The 21,135-nt window shown below is 40.7% G+C and overlaps 1 protein-coding gene and 1 non-coding gene across 2 annotated transcripts; one reads left to right on the top strand and one right to left on the bottom strand.

Annotated features, from left to right (window-relative positions):
• The first annotated feature begins 863 nt into the window (after positions 1-863).
• On the top strand, positions 864-16,707 carry RAB18 (RAB18, member RAS oncogene family). The gene is made up of 7 exons (XM_068673650.1): positions 864-1,022; positions 2,979-3,034; positions 9,203-9,264; positions 11,228-11,300; positions 13,230-13,348; positions 13,426-13,492; positions 14,984-16,707. The coding sequence occupies exons 1-7, from the start codon at positions 955-957 to the stop codon at positions 15,157-15,159; spliced, it is 621 nt and encodes a 206-aa protein (XP_068529751.1). The 5' UTR covers positions 864-954; the 3' UTR covers positions 15,160-16,707.
• A 3,207-nt stretch (positions 16,708-19,914) lies between these two features.
• On the bottom strand, positions 19,915-19,988 carry TRNAN-GUU (transfer RNA asparagine (anticodon GUU)). The gene has a single exon. It is a non-coding gene; the product is annotated as a tRNA-Asn (tRNA).
• Positions 19,989-21,135: the final 1,147 nt, after the last annotated feature.

Raw genomic sequence — 21,135 nt, 5'->3', positions numbered from 1 at the left:
ATTTCAGCCCCACATCAGACATGCATTGGATTAATATTAAAGGCAATTCACTTGCTTACACATGGTCAGAGGCAGGTTTTGAGCTGTAATAGCAGGGTAGCTAAATTAGGTATAAAGAGTTTTTCTCATTGCAATCAGGTTTAGAAGAACATTTAGGTGTTTTTAATAGAGGACTCTGCTGGGTATGTTTTTTTCTGCGAATTATCTACAGTCTTTTTATCTTTCTCAAACCTCCCTCAGCAGCTGAGAGGCACCACCCAGCTCTCATTCCCTAACAATTTAGAGAATCGCAAACATACACCGTGTGTTTGTCTGAGAAACTGCCTTTCAGGGACCACACCTTTCTACTCTCAACTTCATTATTTCCACAGCGAAGCGTGTCCAGCCAAAGGATTCACCTTTACCTGGAAACACAGCACCACTGAGCACACTGGATGCGGGCGGTGGGAAATAAAAGGATAGGCAGAAACCAGTGGGCAGAGTGTTAGTGACATGCTTAGAGGTGGCACAAAGGATGCGGTGCCGTGCCACTTGGCTTGCACTGCTGGATATAAGAGGCTGGTGACTGAGGATCCCCTCTGGTGACTGCCTGGGGCTGCAGGTGTGTGGCTGCCCCCCCCTCAGCCACGATCCCCCCTCAGCACCCCCTCAGCCCTGACACCCCCCCACACACACACACCGCGCATGCGCGCCCCGCTCCCGCCCCCTCGCCCCGCCCGCTGTAAACAAGCGGCTGCCCCCTCCCTCCCCTCTGCGCATGCGCCACACGCGGGGCGGGGGAACCATCCCCCCTCCTCCCCCGCCTTCACCGCCCCGCCGCGCATGCGCGGTGCTGTGGCGGCGGCGGTGTGTGTGGGGAGGGGGGGCCGCGCATGCGCAGGCGGTGCCGCCGCGGCCTGGTCAGGGAGCGGCGGGCGGGCGGCGGAGGGGCCGGGCAGGGCCGCGCCGTGCGGGATGGACGAGGACGTGCTGACCACGCTGAAGATCCTCATCATCGGCGAGAGCGGCGTCGGCAAGTCCAGGTGAGGGGCTGCCAGCGTTTCCCGGCCGGGCATAAAGCCCGGGGGCGCCGCGCTGGACGCCCGGCCTCTGGGCGCGGCCTGCCCTCAGCACGGCCCGGCCCGGCCTCCTTCAGGCCGGGCCCAGCCGGGGGGGGCTGAGGCGCTGGGAGCCCGGGCAGGGGGATCCCGGCCTCCCTCACGGCCTTGGGTGTGGAATGGGCGTGTTTCAGAGGCGGGGGGTCGTGTGTGGCAGCCTTTGGTGGCTTTTGTCCAAGCTGGCCTTTTTTTGTCTTAATGTGTTCTCCTTATTCTTCGACATTTCCGTATTTTTAGTAAAGGAAACGAGACAAAAACGCAGGCGCAGTCTGGGAATGTCCCGCACTACTCATGCTTGATGTCTTGTTTTTATGGCAGCAATCTCAGTCTCCTTTCATGGCCCTAAATAACACATAAATCATTAATTAGAAGAAAAACAAGCCCCACTAATTAAAAACCTGTCAGTCACTGCTTTGAGTTGGCTACTGAATCAATAATCTGGTGACAGGCATAATTTGTTTTAATTGACGTGATTCTTTTATGTGTGGGCATGTGATGTAGCATGCCCAAATTTTTATACGCCTGTTTATATGCTTATTTCTGCAAAACAGAAATGTCATTACGAGAGACTGCTTATAGGTAAAGAGAATAAAACTGCTATGAAATAATAACACCACAGTCATCCAGGTACAGGGAGTTAATACTGGGCTGTTCTTGGGTTGGCATTGCTTACCTGCTCCTTGAGTAGGAAGTGTCAGCTGCTGAACTCGTTAGCCTGACATGGGATGTGGTTGGAGTCCTGGCTTCTGCAGTCCTGACATCCCGTCCAAATGCTGCATCTGACACCTGGTCCCTAGGAGCGTGCTGTATTTGTGGGAGATACCTGCATGTGAAATAATGGCAGGGAAAGGAGAGGTCGGCTGAGTTTAGATCTTAGGACTTGTAAACTGATGTTTTTATTCTAGTGGCAGTATGAAGGTTCTCCGTTTTGCTTGAGTATGGCAAAATTAGTTCTGGTTGTGCTAAAAATAGCCGCTCTCAAATAGCATCTAGCAAAAAGTAAACAGGGCCTTGCTTTGTTTCTCTGGCCTGGAAATGGACAGAAGCTGTCAGTCACAGCCAACAGCTGTCTGCCACATGGCAATATGCACTTGCCACAGATGAATAAGGTTACTAATTTAAACAAACAAAACCAAACCAACAGTATGCTAAGAAGCTCTGTCTCTTGCTGGAGTATTTACATTTGGTATAAGCACTGTGGCTTTATGGGTACTTCTAGGAAGGACCCTCCTACTGTAACGTGATGTGCTGGTAAATCCTGGTTGTGGCTCTTTTGTTGGTAGCAAACGTCCGTGGATGGGGGGTAATGCTGTGTGTGAAAGCCATTAGATATGCAGAAAGGATACAAAGCTGTAAAATGGTGTGGAGCTCTTTCCATTGTTACGCTTCTGTGCCTTTATTTGTGATGGGTGTAGTCCTTATTGTTCTGCTGCCTGCCCAGTACAAGGAGTTATTTCTGGGATAAAAAGCTGGCTTGGGATTTTCTTCTCAAGCTTACAGAAGTACTGTGTGAGGCAATACGAAACCAAAACAATCTTACATTTGTACTGAATTCTGGGAGAATAAAAATAGAACAAGAAAGAAGCAAAACACTTTGAGAAGCAGGCCATGGCTCTGTACAGGCAACTGCCCTGACAACTAGAAGGGTAATTTTTTCAGAGAGGCACATTCTGTAATGGGCTCTCCTTTCAGAGTATGGCTACTAGATTTTCTTCCCTTCTTTGTTTTGTATAGGATGGAAGGGATGGAAAATGGGGCGTATTTTTATTTAGCTCTGTGGTCTCGCTGATACTTTCAGACTTATAATTTACAGGCTCCTGGTTCCTGTGGCTGTCCTGCAGTAACCAATGCTAACTCTTCTTTTTCCTTCATCCCTATCAGCCTTCTGCTGCGATTCACAGATGATACATTTGACCCGGAACTTGCAGCAACAATTGGTAAGTATGTGCTGATGCTACCTGAAAAAAATGTGTACCAGCTGCAGTACAAAACAGTAGTTAGTTCAGACTTGCCAAACCGGTAACAAAATTCAGTCATCTTGGTTCTGTGAGGAAAGAGTGATGTGGACGCAGTTTTAACGTGTAGCACTAATTGGTGCAGAGTATTGTCTGTGCTGGGCTGCAGTTGTCCCCTTTGTGGTGAAATATTGCCTTGGCTAAGGAAACAGATGTAAATGTTACTGCTCATGAAGGCGGAAGCTGTAAGTATGGGTAGAGGAAAGGTCTAGTACAGCAATCTGCAGTTCAGTGTTTTCCATTTTAGCATGAATTGTTGGCAATATAGCAGCAACTGTTATGTCTCCTACTGATTTATCACTTCTGTTTGCGTTTGAGTAGTAACATTGCTGTCCAGAACTTGTTCTATGTAACAAGATACTCAGGGAGCTTAAGTGCTAAGAGTACTTAGGACTCTGTTAGAGGATGTCAGTTTTTGCAACTTCCAACAATACTAGAGTGCACTACACAACGTGTGGCTTCTGCTTTTCTTCTAGAGGGAAGAAATTACAATGTTTTTTTTTTTCTCTCCTAGTTGGTAAGCAGTTCCTTGGCAGCTAATACTCTTGAAAATGAAAAAAATAATACAGAAAGAGCCAAGAATCTAGAGCTGCTGGGGAAAAAAGGAGTGACGTGTCATGCTGTGTTAATGTGATGCCTTCCAGCAGTGAAATCAATTGTGCTAGAGGAGAGTAACGCAGACTGTGGGATACGCTGTGAGATGGCTGTATCATGTTCTTAGAAGTTACATTTTGCATCCTTTGTCAGTCTGTCCCAAATGAGTAACTGCTGTATTGGAAAATAAAGGTGACTTTTCCATATAATGTATTGCAGCAAAAAAAAAAAAAAAAACACAACCAAACAAAACACAGACTTTCCTACTTCCTTTGTAGGAAGAGTTCTGGCTGAGGACTTGGATTAAAAAATTCCCTAAGTTCAGCTGCTGATACTCAGTCAGCTCTGCCTAATTGGTTCAGAAGTAAATAAATTGATCTGTTTTTCACTAATGTGGATAAGGTACAGGAGTGCTGTTTCACGTGGGGCATTGAGAAACACTGTGATAAGGAATTGACAGGATGTGTATCGATGCTGTTTACTCAACCTTTTCTTGCTTTGCTTCTCCTTTCCACCTGGGAATCCCCGCTATAAGCATGTTAAGGTTGGAGAATGATTGTATGCAAAGGCAGTAAACAGGCATATGCTATGAAGCACTGCTAAGGCTTTCCTGGTAAGGTTGTATAGTTTCCTGAGCAGACATCAAAGCTGTATTTTTACAACTGATGTTACTGATGCAGTACTGCCTGCTGGCCCACTTAAAATCAGAGTGACATCGTACACTGCTGACCTCTCCAGAAACCAAAGGATCGTGGCTTTTTGAAGGCTTTTTAACTTCAGGAAAGACTGAAATCCACTCACAGATTGAGATATTTTTATACCACCTATAATCTAACTTTATATACCTCTCTAACAGGGCAGTGGCAAAATTTTAGAGCTGGCATTGAACTTGTAAATGCTAGTTTTCCTGTGCCATCAAGCCTGAATACAGTGCTTCATCAGCAAAAGAACTATTTTAATTTGTTCCAGAAAGGACAAAACACTCATTTAAGCGGCTGCTGTTTCCCTTTGACCAGTGTAGGCCATGAGGAAATAATTGCTGGTTTGTGCATTGAAGATGCAAATTAATTTGGTTGTTCTAAAAAATAAAATAAAGTCTTCAGGTAGTCCAGTGTCACTGTGCTCATCTTCAGTTGGATGATGTACAGGACCGGTATTCTGTCTACTCAGTATTGACCTAAATCTACTGAAGTTAGGCTTTGTGGTTTGTGACAGGTAATAGCAGTTTTAATAGCAATTTTGCTAGGAAGTATGATAAAGTTCCATGAGCAAGTTAAATGATGTTAAAAGGAAAGTTGGTCATGATGCAACTTTGAGCTGAAAGGAAAAAATGGAGGAATGCATGGAGTTTTTCAGTGGTCTTAACATCTGCTGTTTGTACGTGAGACTTTTTACCAGTGTCAAAACTTGACGTCAGTGAACTTATTTAAGAAACTAAGTACATATTACCTGAAGTAATTCCTTTTCTTTGGGATTTATCTTGCTGCACAGCAGCATGCGTGGTAGCTAACTGTTGGCTGTTCAGTAGCTGTAACTCACGGTTATGTTACATCCTAAGGGTAGGGCGCTGCTTCTGACGTAGGAAAGTCGAATGAACTCATGCTCGTATAAAACTTACACACTACAGAGTACTCAAACGAATATACTAACCTGGAATGAATGTGATCATTTTCTTTTTAAAAAAGAAAAGGTGATGAAGGCAATCCTTTTAGTCTCTACAAACTGCCCCAGCTGGTCCCCTCCAGCTGGTGTTGGTAAAGTGTTGTGGAGTAGAGCTTTTGCAGCCCCAACTGTGAAAGGTATGTAGCATGGTGTGTAGAGCACTTGAGGAATAGCAGTTTCCTTTTGTCCTAACGCTAGGCTGTGGCATTTCCATTTTTCTGGTGATTGTATTACTGAGAGGCAACGTCTCAGCTCTTGATTCAGGACAGGATTTGTTGTTCATATAGATAAAGTATTTGTGAGTGAGTTCTTATTGCTACATAAGGACAGATCGCAGCTGCAAAACTTTGGGATTTGCAAGATGGTGAGATGCCAAAATGTTTTGTGAATCTGGGCTTGGATCTCTTTTTGTGCTGATTAAACACTATTTCACTTTGAGTTTGGGGACAGAAGGGTTTTTAATGTTAAGGTCTGTATGTTGAGACTGCAGAGTACTGTGCTTTTCCAAAATGTGTGTACTGACTACAAATAATGTCATCTCTACTCACTGCTGAACTATAGTTCTTGCTTGGAGAAAAAAGTGAGAAGGTGTTATGTCTGTCTTTTTTTAGAAAATAAATATGAAAACATGAGCCTGGGTTAAGGCTTGACTGCAGCATGACTGTTCCCTTGCCTGCTGAGATGTAAAGACACATTATTTTTGTGTCTTGCACAAACCTACACCTACTGGGTGCAATTTAAATTAAACCCTATACTGATGATTTGTATATTTTATTTTTTTTTTATTCCAGATTTTCTAAAAATCCCGTGTTTCCCTCAGGAGTATGAGGTGACTTCGACAAATATTTTGTTTTCAATAGCTTCTGCTGGATTAACCATGTCTTACTCAGCCTACCAGATCGCTGTCATCCTTGCATCCTTCTGAGGCAAACTTGTTCACAGGGCTTCATCTAATGGGTCATTATACCCTGATATTTTCTATTGTCCTCACTGCTCATACTTGTCTTTACTTGTTCCTCATGTGAACGATTCTAGATAAAATGCTAAATGGAAGCCTTGTTTCATAAGCGAAGCAATGTATTGCATACAAGCCTCTCATAACTTTTTGGCCTTCCTTGCACTTGGAGTCCTGCAACTCCCAGATGTCCAAGTTGTCAGCTACCCTTAACACCAATAAGCTCCGGCTGATTTTGCCCTTGGTGTAAATACAGCTCTCCTGAAAGGGAGGGCAGTGTGAAAGTGACAGCTACTTGCAGACCTTGAGTCCGTAGCGTGCTGGCGTGTAGTGCCGAGTCCATTTGGGAGGGCAGTAGGTGCCAGCATGCAGGAGCACGGTGTCTCCTTTCTGGCTGCCTTCCAGGGCATGGTGGAAAGCACCGCCAGCCTTCTGTTGTCGGGGCTAGAAATGTCCCTCGTCTTGCAAGCTTAGAGCTGACTCTTGTCACACAAACATGTCTGCGTTTCACTGAAGCCTTAGAGAACACGCATACCCAGCTCGTTCAGTTTAACCTGATTTTGTTGGGCACTGCAGTTTTCTGTCTCCTCCTATAGACAATCGATTATCAAAAACCCAGCTAGTTAAAAGATTTATTTTCCTTAAGTGGCTTTTGTATGTGTTGTATTCCTCTGTTTGCTAGAATTTTTGCCATGTCTTTATCATCTGAAAGGATATATTTTACTGTGCTCTTTGTTAATTTTCATACTTCTTTCAGGAGTCTGTAATACGTGGGATTTATTTGCTAAGTTTCTTAATTTACTCATATTGCTCATGCAAAATTTAAAGCATTATCTCTTAAGCTTGCTGCCAGCTTAAAATTAACTTCAAGGTGCACAGGCATTAAATGAAAATTGCAGAACTGCACAGGCACGAGATGCTGGGGCTATTTGCCTAGTGGGAGCAGGGTACCCTGGCTTCAAAAGGCAGTTAATGTTTGCTCTAAGGAAGAGAAAATTCCTTCTGAAAGCTACTGTGACATGCTTTTGATTTATGGTATGGATCTGATAGACTTGTAATACCTACAGTTACAGATTTTGATGTCAGGTTAATGGGTAAATGAATGCACTGCGGGCAGTTGGATATCCTAGCTGAGCTATGGTGGTATTTATAGTTCAGGGAAAGAAATATGCCATTGCTGTGGAAGAAGAGATGGTGTTAGTCTGGAAGTTACTGCTAAATGCCACAAAATTGGCATGACAGGATGTTCTTTAGGATCATGTTGAGGAAACTTGCTAGCATAGCAATGTTCTGAGAATTAGGTAAAGTTCTAAGAACTGGTGTTTAAAAGAAGAAAGTTAATAGTGGCAGGTTTTTTGAACATAACTCTAAAATAAAACACCGTCCATGTGCGTGGAGTAATGTGTTATATTACTGCTTAGTTGGAGATTAAGAGCCTTAGCCTCTGAAAAACTGAGAGTTCTGTGCAGTTACTGCAAATGTTAAAGTACATTGCCAAAATTTTACTTTAAGAGTAGGGGCTCTTTCCAGTGCAGAATGCAGTCACAGTTGACTAGCTTTTATCTGTTCTTAGATAAAGATATTTGTTCAAGGAAAACTAGTAAGCTCAAGCTATGAAATAGTATAATATAAATTCATTATTTTTTAATGAAGCTCTTTTAAACGTCAGCTGTAGTGACTTTGTAAATCTGCTTGCAATGTACTGTTTCTTAGGCATCCCATGTCCTCTCTGTGGTTTTATAAATTGAGTGCTTTTGGCAGCCACTTAGACTTGTTTGTAATCTGCATGGCCTTGGCAATGTAAGTGCAGCACACTTATCTTGAAGCCCTACTTAATGTTCTGTTAGAATAACTAAAACAGAATTTCTTACAGCAAATACAGTGCTACCTTAACTCAAAATGCAAAAAACTTTTCTGTTAAACTGGAAAGTCTTTTCCACATAAAGCTGTTAAATTTCCACAAAACTACTCTACCTAATTTCAGGGCTACAGTCTGGTGGAGAGTAAAATGGAACGTGACCGTACCTGGCCTCTTGAACTTGCTTGTATTACCTGTCTTTTAGCTTTGTGCAGTCATTATTTTGTCCTCCATGGCTTGAGTTTTGTACTCTCTGTCCTCGGGTAAGTGATAGGCTGTTAGCTCCCACACATTTAAAAATAAATTAAAAACATCCTCAGATGTTGAGGTATGTTATCAACAGAAGAACTGTTGTTGTCTGTTCATTTCTTGGTCGCTGTGTGTGATACCAGAGAGTCCCTGATGTTGCTGGAATCCTGATAAGAGGCATACTGCATGTTCAAGTCATCTGGGGCTTATTTGGTGTGCCTGTTAGAGGAATTGCTGTCATCAAACGTTATTTCTCACAGGACAGTGGTCACAGATCAGATGGATTTCTAATTCTCTGCCTGTGCCAGTTTACCTCTCGCTGACCACCTTGATGGGACTTGATTAGATAGTTTGAGATGATGAGAGATTTGCTCTGTTTCCTGCCTGAATACAGTTTGCTCCTTTATTTTGGAAGTATTTTGTTCGAGACCAGTGACATGCTCAAGGAGAATACATATATGAATAATGAATAGAAGGTTAACCCATTTGATTAAAGACTCGAACACTTGCTCTGAAATATGTATTTTAATATTGGAAAGGATTTTTTTGCCTCACTTCCATATAGTATTTGAGTTAATGGCCTAAACTTGGGCTTTTACAAAATCTGTACAACCTTATGAGCTTTAAGTTTCACTGGTTACTTCAATACCTTGCTCTCTTATTACTCCTGTCAGACCACAGCTTTTTTTCTGAGCTTTTTTTTTTTTCCTCTTCCAAAAATATGGAGTATATTTGAAGAACTCAAAGACTTTTTGGTTTTTTTCTTCCCTAGGTGTGGACTTCAAGGTGAAAACTATCTCAGTTGATGGAAACAAAGCTAAACTAGCGATATGGGTAAGTGTTGCCTGTGTTACTAACATATTCCTTTGTTTCAGGAATAATGGTGGCTTGTATGATGTCTAAGTTGTATAGAATCTTTTTTAATATGAAGGCAACTTGGAGGAGTGGGAGGTTAATCCTGGACCATTCAGAAAGTGGAATGACCTGTGGACAGTTGACTAATGGGGCAGTTCTGTTGCCTGTCCCCTTCTTGTGCAGTACTGATTCCGGGTGGTCTTCTCCTGAGAGGAGAAGGAGTAGGATGGTACTGAACCACTTAGACTTTGAATGTATGAATATGGCTATTCCTAGATTTTTTTTTAAGTGTGTAAAACATCGTTTAACTTCTAAAGAGTATGCTTACCTGCCTGATGTTATGTCTTTATAGAACATTTGAAAATGCAGCTATTGCCCTTACTGATCAGAGACTTAACCTGCATGCATGGTTCTTCTCTGTGCTTGACAGCTTTTAAAAGGATATGATTCTTAACCTAAATGGTTTAGGTGAAATTTAGTAGTATACTAATTGAGAACTACTGTGTTGTATGCTCAAATTATGCTCAGAAATGTTACCTCTTAAAGTAATGTAGCCTAAAAATGTTATTTTCACACAGACTTACAGGCTTGAGTCATTGTTATTTGTAGCAGATGCAGCTGAAAAAGGGAGAGGCAGAGTTTTTGTTGTCTTAGCCTTAGTGTTCAGCATTTGCTTTAGTTAAAAGTAAGGCTTCCAGATTCATGGCAAGTGAAGGAAGAAAAAGTACTTTTTCTCTACATACTCCATTCTGCAAAGCAGCTCCAAACTTGTGTGACTTGAAGAACCTTTCGAATATTCAAGCTCAAACTTCTGTAGCAAGAAACAACAAAACCTTGATTCTCAGCTTCCTTGGAAAGTAGTGGAACATAAAATATCCATTACAGTTATGGTGCTTTGAAAGGGCATCACATCTCAAGTAAGAAGTGGGACTTCTGTCTTGATGTGAAAATAGTAATCTTCACTAGAATGTAGGCTTGACAAGGAAAAAAAAACCTGCAACAACTTGCCAGTTGGTGACTAGGAAGAAGTAACTCTGAGGTAAACTGGAAATGAAAGGCATGGAAAGCTGCCATCATGACACAAAAATAGCTTGATATGTGTAGGATTCAGTGAGTGACTTGTAGAAACTCAGAAAGCCAAGTAGAGTTGTTCAGGTTCTTTGGCAGGGAACCATTTTGAACCCCCAGTATTTCATGCCTTGAAAAGGTTGTGGGGTTGTTCGTTCTCTTGATGCATTTTATTTTTTTTATGAAGGTGACTTCAGTTGACAAAAAGTTTAAGTAAGCTTCTAACCTGGGGTAATGTGGATGAAGTTAATTTAAATCTTTGGTGCATAAAATCTGCAGTGTGTATAATGCTGAGATAGTGTGTACAATAACTTCATCTCTGATGAGAAATCAGCATTCTAATACTTTCTTTTTTGCAAAACTGTTGACACTTCAGATTTGAGGTTGTAAATGCAACTTTGTTTAATAACAAACAGAAAGTACTTTTCTGCTTCTGCTCTGTCATAGCATGTTAAATGCATTTACTGTGGCTGTGTGGATGGAGGTGTTAGAAGTGAGGGAACTGCTTTTGTGGCCATCGGTTTTGACGCTTGTTATAAAATCTTAGAGTGCTGCTTTCTGGCTGGCTGCTGCCCTGCTAGCTGCACAACAAATGTTTCAGCAGAAATAACTATCTCATCGTTATATAGCCCAGTTATTCACTACACTTAACAGTTTAAATGTGTTTCCCAGAACAGACTACACAGAATCTCAAAGTTAATGCGCAGTAAAATGACAGGCAGCCATAAATTCAGTTATTCAGCTAGTTGTGTGTGCTAACTGACTCTGAATCTTATTTTGTGTTTGCTATAAGCAGGATACCTGAGAGCTAAAGAGCTGAGAGCTAAGTTCTGCTCAGATTCTGAATAATGAAACTTTCTGAATGGCTTTTCAGGATACTGCGGGTCAGGAAAGGTTCAGAACTCTAACACCCAGTTACTACAGAGGTGCACAAGGTGTTATCCTAGGTAAGTATTCCTTTGCCTGCTATTTTGAGTAAGTTGGTGTTTTTCTTGTGCATTGGGGCTATGCAAACTCACGTTTCTATAATGGTGAATCAGTATTAATAGTTGTTATATGTGTCTTGAACAGCTCACAATCTAAATGGTCTGGAGTTTGATGCCTTACCAATTTCTTGGGTAGTCTTTCTCACCATTCTGAGAACCACAGATTTTTGCAGGAGTTTAAAAGCTGCTGCTTTTCAAAGGGATAGCTTGGAGCTCTCCTTGTACTGCCAGGAATTTGCCCACTGATAGCTAATTCTGTCTTATGCCCATGCTTACTAAGCCAAGAGTCCAAAAAAAAAACAACTCATTTTTTTCTAATGAAATTACTGTAAACGTGGTGGAATTTGGCTGGGACTTTTTTTGCTATTTGAGTCTCTGTACTGCTGTGATCTTACAGAATCAGATTAGCTTGGAAGATACAATGCATCAGTCTGCACAAAACCCGTAATTGCAACTACGTAGTGAAGTATCTCTTGTTTTTGTTTTGTATAGGAGAGCCTATACAAAAAACCTTGATTTTAGGCACTGACCTATGAAGTTCTGCTGTTCCCCTGCTAGAATTAAAGAGCTAATTAAAGAGATTAAGGGCAGGGAATGGTGTTTTTCTGTTGTTTTGTTTTCTCTGATTTTAGAGATTCTTGACTAAACCTCTTTCAATTATTGTGTCCAGTCCAACTGTTTAATTTAGAATAACCTGTGCCATGACTTCCTGGTAGGTTTGGTTTTGTACATGCTGTTTCTCAAGTTTGAGTTGCATTATCTTCCTGCTGTAGGAAGGCGCTGTCGAGGCATGTCTTGTCAAGTTACTTGGTCACTGTCACTGAACTTGCCACTTAGTGTTGAAAGCTTTAAAAGTAAGCAAGCGCTATTTAGAAGCTAGAAAGTTCTGCTGTTGAGATTAGTCCTCTAACTTAAAAAAAATAAAAATAAAAATAAAAATAAAAATCTCCTTTTATTTCTTTACTAAACAGCTCCCTAGAAATAAGGCTGTTCTTGCAAGCCAAACTATAGGTTTGATTGAAACCAACTGTTTGTGTCCATCAGCACATGGGAAATAAGAGTGAAGGAAAAAAGATTTTCACAGCTTGAAATTGCCATTATTAGACCTAAATTTCACTAGGCAGTGACTAACAAAGTCTGCTTTCTGTCTGCCCTTTCTGCTCCTGGTGCCTCTTATAACTTATATCCCATACACGTGCTAAGTAGCTTGGAACGCTAAAATGCCGAGGATTCTGTATTTTATTAGCATTTGTGAGGATTTGGTGGTCATTTTATTTTGTTGGCTAAATGAGGACTGACTGAAGGAACTGTGATTGTTTTAGTCTGGAGAAGACGAGACTGAGGGAAGACCTCATTGCTCTGTAGAACTGCCTGAAAAGAAGTTGCAGCAAGGAGGGTGTTGGTCTCTCTTTTCAGGTGACAAGTGACAGTATACAAGGAAATGGGTCTCGAGTTGTGGCAGGGGAGGCTTAGGTTGGATATTCAGAACAATTTCTTCATGGAGAGTGTGATCAAGCATTGGAATGGGCTGCCCAGGGAAGTGAGTGGTAGAGTCCACAGCCTTGGTGGTGTAAAGAGAGGTGTGGACAGACGTACTGGTATTAACAAGTATCCTGTATCAGGGGTTTGCAGGTGTAGGATTCTTTGGAGAATGGTAGACTCTGTCATCTAAACTAAGATGTCTAAACATAAATTAATCTGAGAATAGTAGGTACTAATGCAGAGCAACTATAAGATTGGAACTGGTGAATGAAATGTGAACTGGAATTCTTCAGGCTCCTTTGGTTTTCTAGTTCAAAAAACCATTATTCTTATACCTTTTCAAATGTAAACTCTATTTCTTTGCATTGTGGAATGATATTGTGACTTAATATTGCTGCTATCTTTCAGTTTACGATGTCACAAGAAGAGATACTTTTGCCAAGCTGGATAACTGGTTAAATGAACTGGAAACGTACTGCACAAGGAACGACATAGTGAAAATGCTCGTTGGAAACAAGATTGATAAGGTAAACTGAATTCAGCTGCAGTGAGCATTCTGTTGGTATATTTTGTTAACAATACATATTAATACTGTGTCTTACAGGAAAACCGTGAAGTTGACAGAAATGAAGGTCTCAAATTTGCAAGAAAACATTCCATGTTGTTCATAGGTAAGTTACATGCATTTGCAGAGATTCTACTTTTTTGTTGTTTTTACATAATGAAAGTATTATTTCTGTAGGATGCATAGTTTTTATACATGCAGTTCAGCTAGTGGTATTTCTCAGCTGCAGTAGGTACAAAGATGATAGATATACCCTTCTTTAAAACTGTCTTTAAATATGTCCAAAAGTCTAGTCTAACTGTGGATGAATATACTGAAGTGGTCAGTAAGGATTAAGAGTGGAGTACAGTATCTACTGTAGTCTGACAAAACCTGTTTTTGCTTTGTTTTTTTATTTATTTTTTGGTCCAGGCCTAGTTGTTGAGTTAATAACAGATGCAAAATGAAAGAGGGAAAACTAGTACTAATAGCCAGCTTTCAGTATGCAGTATTCAGTACTTTATTTCAGTATTTCAGCTCTTCAGCAAAGAGCTGGTACGTGACAAATCTGCATTAGAACTTGGATATAAAAATAGGTGGGAATATAATTAACTTGTAAATGGTGGGTGGGTTGGAATAGTGGCATAGTCATGACTGAAGGAAAGATGCTGGTCTCATCTTTCTTGCAAATGAGATGGGTTTTGTAGGCAAAGCCTTGTAATGATAAAGTAAAAGTGGGTGGTGAAGTGATTCTTTATGCACAAGTTTATTACCTGTTTCATTTAAGGATCAGCAGTGAATACTCTATAGGATGATTCCAGTACCAAAGCAGTTCACTGACATGTCCTGTACTTCAACTTGTGTTCCTCATCTTTGACTAAAGACATTTCTTTGTCTAGAATCCTGCAGTGTTTCTTTCTGGCTTCATTGTCAGATGTGAAAATGGAAAAAGCTCAAAGTTGAGGCATAAGCTGTTAAGTACATGGAAGATATAAAGAAATGTGAAACTGAAAATAGGTATACATGTGCGTGTGAGCTAAGTGTCTGCGTGGCTGTATAGAAGAACAGGGCAAGCCTTAGTGGAATTGAACAGTTACAGATGGTATCTGTTTGCTCACATAATATACACTGTAAGCAATGTTCCTTGAGTTTAATGAAAGAAAGGCTCCTGGATGAGATTACCAAGAATAATGCTAACTGCAGAAGAAATGAGATCCCTTATTGCTTTTTATCAGAATAGTTCTATGGAGGCTGACTTAGAATCCTACAATAGGGAGTCCTTTGCTTCTTAAGATGTAGTAGTACTTAATTTCTTAAAGCAACCAGGTTTTTCAGACTTTCTTCCCTTTATTGAACTGCTTTCCACAGAAAAAGATAACCTGCTTCCATGTATTCTAGTGACATTCAGTTTGAAAGCTCTTTTAATAAAGCAGCAGCTCAAAAGACTTTGTGGCAAACAAAAATCTGCATTCCTGCTAATTCTGGCACTGCTACATATTATAGTATTTGTTGTAGAAGTTATAAGTCTAGGTGGTAGGTTAAGACTTAACTGAAAGAAAAAAATACTGAAGTTATTGGAAGCTATGCTAACATCTGACTTCTTGTGTCCCTTTTCCAGAGGCAAGCGCAAAAACATGTGATGGTGTACAGTGTGCCTTTGAAGAACTCGTTGAAAAAATCATTCAGACTCCGGGACTGTGGGAGAGTGAGAGCCAAAACAGAGGTGTAAAATTAACAAACAAGGAAGAAGGATATGCAGGAAGCGCGTGCGGTGGATATTGTTCTATGTTATAAACTTTGGGAAGCTTATTATTTGCATATTTAAACAGATAGCGACATCTTTCTGTAAATAAATTCATGAAATGCTATTTTTAGGGACCTTGCAGTTTGCACATAATTGTTTTGTATCATGGCAGTGAACACTAGTAGGAAAATTGTTCTGCAGCTTTCCCAGTTTGAAAATGTTATGGTAAGCATGCCCAATTTGCGATCTTCAGGTTTTTATAAGTAGCATAAATAACGTGCAAGAACAAATGCACTAAAAGTTTTGGCTGTATACATCCATCATGTAACTATTCTAAACAAGTCCATCTAAAACATCTCTACATTGTCTGCTTTTTCTCTTGTTTTTAAATACTGTTTAAATTACAGAACTATATAGTGTGCACAGATCTTAAAAACAATGTCAGCTATATTACATTTCATCTCTTCTAGTTGATGCTTTTTATGATATTAAAAACAGCATGATTATACAGCTTTTAGACAAATGCTGAATTTTTCTTTCAGCAGAGCTGTCTAAAATACAAATTGTCACAGGCCATAGTTGGTATCAGCACCTTCTGGAAGAGATGCTTTGAGAGCTTCTTTTGCAAAGCTGGGAGATGCCCTTTTTTCTTTTTAATCATCACTTCAGTTGATGGCTTAACTGGAGTTTTAATCCTGTGATATTTATATACTAAACTTGTGGTACTCTTGCACTCTAAGTTTTTATTATGCAGTCTACCCTAGACCTGCTGTAGAAAGTCTTCATTTTGGCACGGGGTCTAAATGACATCTTTGTTCTTTCATTGTGAATCAATTTGCCACACTTCAGTACAGATGCCTAATTTTCTTAAATGTTTGTAATATAACTATCTCAAACTGTAGCTCACTATGGCTGTGAAGACCTCTATTACATGTCTGCTTTGTGTGACTACCTGTTCAGAAATATAACTTCCTGTCACAGACACTAAGTGGGAAGCTCTAGGGCTTCTGTATGGAAAATACTATTGCAATGAGTATTCACTTGAATTTACTGTACCAGAGCCAATGGTTTGTTTCAGAAGACTTGTATAGGCTAATAAATTTTTTTTCCACAGTGTTCAACTTTTCTAACCTCTTTCTATTGTAGAGTTGTATATTTTCCAGCACGTGCAATTTAAACAAGGTCACTTCTCACACAGGAATTGTTTCTGAGTTTTGAAGGACGAGATGAGGATGCTGTGTTGATTTTAAATTTTTTTTAATAATCGCTGTAGTGCAATCAGTAACCGAACTATTGGGCAACTTCTTGTAAATACAGTGAATGACTACCTTTTATTACTGCAAGGTTTTGTGTACATGTTAGCATACATGATCTGTATTTTGCAGCAGGTCTTGGCTGCTTCTGTTAAAATACACTTTTCACATGGAAATTTGGTTTTCTATTGTTTGACACTTGCTAGAAAACAATACCAAATTTGAAGACTTAACCGTGCTAGTTGTTTTTACCAAATATTGTATCTATAGTATTGTTAATGTAGTAGGATAATTTAAATATGTACATGTAATTGATATTAAATACACATACATATTGTATTAAAACATTAGCTTTGTATTACTGTTTCATAATGCAGAATATGTGGGCTGAACCAATCTTATTTGTTAGTATTGAGGCCACTGGTTACCAGTTCTGTGTATGTTAGTAATAGAGGAAACTTGTAGAAACATAATATAAACTTACTCAGTTTTAATTTCAGTAATTTTGGGCAAGTATCGTAATACAGGCAGAGGCCTGTAATTTATTGCCAGACCTGTTTTTTCCTTCAGTCTGGATACATCCCTATATAAGGAAGAGATTTAATTTTTAGTTTATCTTAGAAAGGTCCTTTTATCACAGGACCAGGATTCATCTTTTATTCTGACTTTGCCAGATCTGACAGCTTCCCTTCCCAAAGGGAGGAACTGCAGGGTACTCTGAATAGCGGGGATTGTTCTGTGAAGAATAAACTCATTTGCTCCTTCTTTCCCTGCAAATTCTTTTGGGAGGTTGGAGGGGGGTTGGGGAGGAGTATTCTGAAACAGCCTACTTAGTAATCTACTTAGTAAGACTCAGAACATTTAGCTGTCTTGTATTTTTTTTTTTAAAGGCACTTTCTAATTGACTTGCGACAAGCTTTTCTATCTTTCCTCTTTTAAACCTGTTCAGCTATGTGTGTGGGGAATGGCTTTTCCTAGAGTTTCACTGCTCTCCTTGCTCAAGAAGAGCATATTGGAGGGTGGTAGGTTCCTGTGCTTCCTGTACTTCAGAGCAAATTTAGCATCAATTTAGCTCTGCTACATTCTTTGTTTTGAACCCTTTATTTTGTTTTTGATTGCCATCTTTCAAATGAGGCTGTTACCATACTTCCAATGTTTTCTTTGCAGGTCAGAATCGTATCAGTATTTTTTCCAAGTGCACTTTCACTGTTTTGGCTGTCATGCAACTATGTCTAAAACTATCACAAGCTGCATCGCAATTTCTACTTAATACCGGTTTAAGGCTATTTGCTGTTAGAAGTATGCATAACAGATTGTTCAGTCTACCTCCATAAGTAGCTGAGGGATGAAGGGGATAGCTATTGGTTTTCATTAGGTAATGAGAATGTGTCCATTTCCAGGGCAGATGGTTTTTATATGAAAGCACTGAACTGGAGTGAGATAGCTGAGAAGTCTTACGTGATCATGAAACAGAATTAAACCTTAGGTTGTTTCCAGTTCATTTACTCTGTTTTCAATATTAAAAACATTGACTTGTGGCTGGCAGAGGTTATAACCTTTACAACAGCCTGAAATAATATGGCAGAGCAGTTGGATCATTTACACATGTGAATATTACCCAGTGTTATGGTTTTGTCTTGGATTACCTCTTCTATGGTTTTTAGGAAGGGAGATGGGACAGGCTTTTGGTGGAGGCTTCAAGATGCTCTTTTTATCAGTCTAATATTTCTGTTAGCAGGGCTTTTATCCAAAGGACAGCATCACTTTTCCTGTTCTCCTGCAATAATGAGATCAGCAGCTGGCTCAAAATGAGCCTTAACAAAATGAAAATGTCAATTCAGTAAGTCCCTAAACAATACCATCAACTGTCTCGTCAACCTTGGCAGGACTTCAGGAAGCAGTGGTGTTCTTGCCACCATTACATACTGCAGTGGCAATTGATCTGTATGCTTCATTTTGTTTTTCCTTGTCTGCCAACTACCTGAAAGATACATAGTGAATTGCAATAATTCTTCTCATCCTGTCCTATGGTTTTGAGTAGTGTAATAATCTCATGTTTTGAGGCTAAACTGGATGTGTTTTTTTTATTAAACACTTGCAAAACTTGGCCAGCCTGTGCTGTGAACAGCACGAGTTACTGCTATTTAGCTACTGGAGGGCTGATATAAATGGTCCAGGCACTGCATCCAGCCTGCCTGTGCTATCTTGTTCGAAACTCCTGTAGTAATTTTAGTGTCTCACTGTCCTCGATGAAGGTGTCAAGTATCTGCATTAATAGGGGCTTCTATGTGTTGCCAGGTAAATTGTTGCGTGGTTTATAGATGTAGCTGAGCCTTCAAGGGCAAAACATAAAGTGTTTTTCCTGGTCATTTTCCAGCGGTGTTAGATTTCGGGGGGTGGGAGAAGCACTCCATTAAACCTGTCTCATTTTGTGAGGTTTCCACATACCTTGCTCATGAGTACCTGTGGCACCTTAATTAAAAATTGAAGGCTTATACAGGCACAGAACTGTGAAGCTGTGTTTCCAAACTGCTGTGTGCTTGCTTTCTGTGGCCGCTTTTAATGCAGGAGTAAGAAATTTTGACCCTATGCTCGTGCCAGAGTAACATCTGGTCCTTTCTGCTTAAATTGAAATGCTCGTGGTTAACTACCAAAGATTTCTCCTCATAATACTACTTTCTGTAGCATCTATGCACATCTTACATTAAGTGATAGCAAAATTCCTATTGAAGTTCCAGAACTCTGTGGCTCTGCTTCTGTTATCTTACAAGCTCCAAAAACAAAACCACAGAAGCCTTAACAACTTTTTTGGCGATTTGAATCTTTTCTAGTGTTTTCTGTGGGATGATCGGCTCTGGCTTTATTTGTCTCTGTAAGTGTCTTCTGGTTGGATCCTTTCAACAGGAAAGTTGATGTCAGCATGAAACTTTAACGTAACTTAAGCCTGAGCCATTTACTGCTTTTTAGGAATAGGAGCAAGTAGGGCTCAGGGATGAAAGGTAGCAATAGTCCAAACTGCGAAGGCAATAAAAATATTTTAATAATGTTATCTGCAGTTAAATATGTTTGAACCTCATCTTCAAATGTAATGAATTATTGCAATTCAAGGTAGATAATGATGACAATGATACGAAGCCTGCAGCTAGATCTCCTCCACAAGAACAGAAGCGAGGCTGACTCTACTGGAGGCAAGAGTTGGGCTTGATACACTGATGATGCCTCAGCTTGGTTTGAAATCAAAGGTGAAGTTCCTGATTCACGGGGTAATGAGGGTGCCAGAGGACAGAGACAACATCTGCCTAGATGTGACTTGACTAAAATTTCTCAGTATCTTGAACGCAGCGTGGTCAAGGTTGGAAGGGTCCTCTGCACTTCATCTTCTCCAACTCCCTCCTCAAGCAGAGCCACCTAGAGTCGGTTGCCCAGCACCACGCATCTGGACAGCTTTTGAGTATACTGCTGCTTGGGGTTGTTCCTCCCAAGGTGCAGCACTTCCACTTTCCTCTTGTTGAGTTTCATAAGGTTCCCAGTGGCCCTTAAAATGGGAGGCATCGTCCCCGGGTGGGCTCGAACCACCAACCTTTCGGTTAACAGCCGAATGCGCTAGCCTATTGCGCCACAGGGACTCACGTTCTGCTATTTTCCAGAAAAATAAATGCCTGATTCTGTTCGATAACTGCTGAAGGTGGTGGCTGTGTGTGCCAGGGATGTGCACAGAATGAGAGACATCCCTGATTGCGACCCGAGGCTTCTCACTGCATCGGGGAACTGGAGGTTGGAGATGAGGTGGTTGTTGGCCAGGTCTAAAGGTAAAGTGAAAATTTTGTGGTCAAACTTCCACCTTTATTTTTCAAAGATTCATAGGTGTACCACCTCAGAGAATCAACCAGTAAAATACAGTTTCTAGTTTCTTTTTTGTTGTTCATTTGATAAAGAAAACGCAGTAAAATGTTGGCTTGAAAATGGTAGAATTGCTCTAAAAGTTTAGCAATCTCTGCAAGATTGCACTTTGGAGTGCTGCTGACAACATTGCTGGCAAAATCCTCCTGCAGCTCAACTGCATGAGCACAAGATGATGTGTGGGTAACTGTTTTAGAGTGAGTCTGAGTAGCTTTTTTGGAGGGGTAGGAAGTACTAGGTAGGAGAAAAATGTACTTTTAGTAGTAAGAGCACGTAGCCTTCTCCTGATTCGGAGGCTGACAGATAGCAACGTCCTATCTCTTCCCACGTTTTAATCCGTCCTTAGAGGCAGTCTGTGCTGTGTGCCTCAAAACCGTGGAGCTGGGGTCTTGCTCTGCTGGCTGCTCACCCTGAGGATCCAATGGGAATGGCACTCAGTTCCTGTGTGCCATGGTGTCCTTGCACAAGGCAAGGGTACGGAGCAGTTTTCATCCTGAGCTGGAGGGTGGCTGAGCTCTGTGAGCCTGAGAGCTAAAATATCCTCCTGGGTGGTGGAGTGTAAATGTAAGGAGTGAAAAAAAGTTGCAGAGCAAACCTTGCTCGGTACAGGACCTTCTGTTTTGTATTCAATTATTAATAATGGTCTTTCAAATGGTTTCCATGATAATCTGTTGGAGCACTAACAGCATTCAAGCTTTGGCAGTAGTGTTTGAACTAAAAAATTATTGGTTTTCAAGACTCTGCAGGCATTACTCATGCTCATTTTCTGTGACCTAGAGTTTGAGTCAAAGCTTGGAGGAGAGAGAAGACATTAAATTAGCAGGTCGCGTTGGAAGAGACGAGAGCTTAGGCATGGAGGTCCTTTTTCGGGTC

This window comes from Anas acuta, chromosome 2 (genome assembly GCF_963932015.1).
Source record: "Anas acuta chromosome 2, bAnaAcu1.1, whole genome shotgun sequence".
In the NCBI taxonomy this organism is placed as follows: Eukaryota; Metazoa; Chordata; class Aves; order Anseriformes; family Anatidae; genus Anas; species Anas acuta.
This window is presented reverse-complemented; position numbering and strand designations above follow the sequence as displayed.

What these genes read in the sequence shown, in the direction of transcription:
- RAB18 (XM_068673650.1), top strand. Translation starts at nt 955, where the DNA reads ATGGACGAGGACGTGCTGACCACGCTGAAGATCCTCATCATCGGCGAG. An exon ending in AAGCTAAACTAGCGATATGG is followed by an intron (nt 9,265 to 11,227) that starts GTAAGTGTTGCC and finishes ATGGCTTTTCAG; the next exon opens with GATACTGCGGGTCAGGAAAG. An exon ending in TTGGAAACAAGATTGATAAG is followed by an intron (nt 13,349 to 13,425) that starts GTAAACTGAATT and finishes TGTGTCTTACAG; the next exon opens with GAAAACCGTGAAGTTGACAG.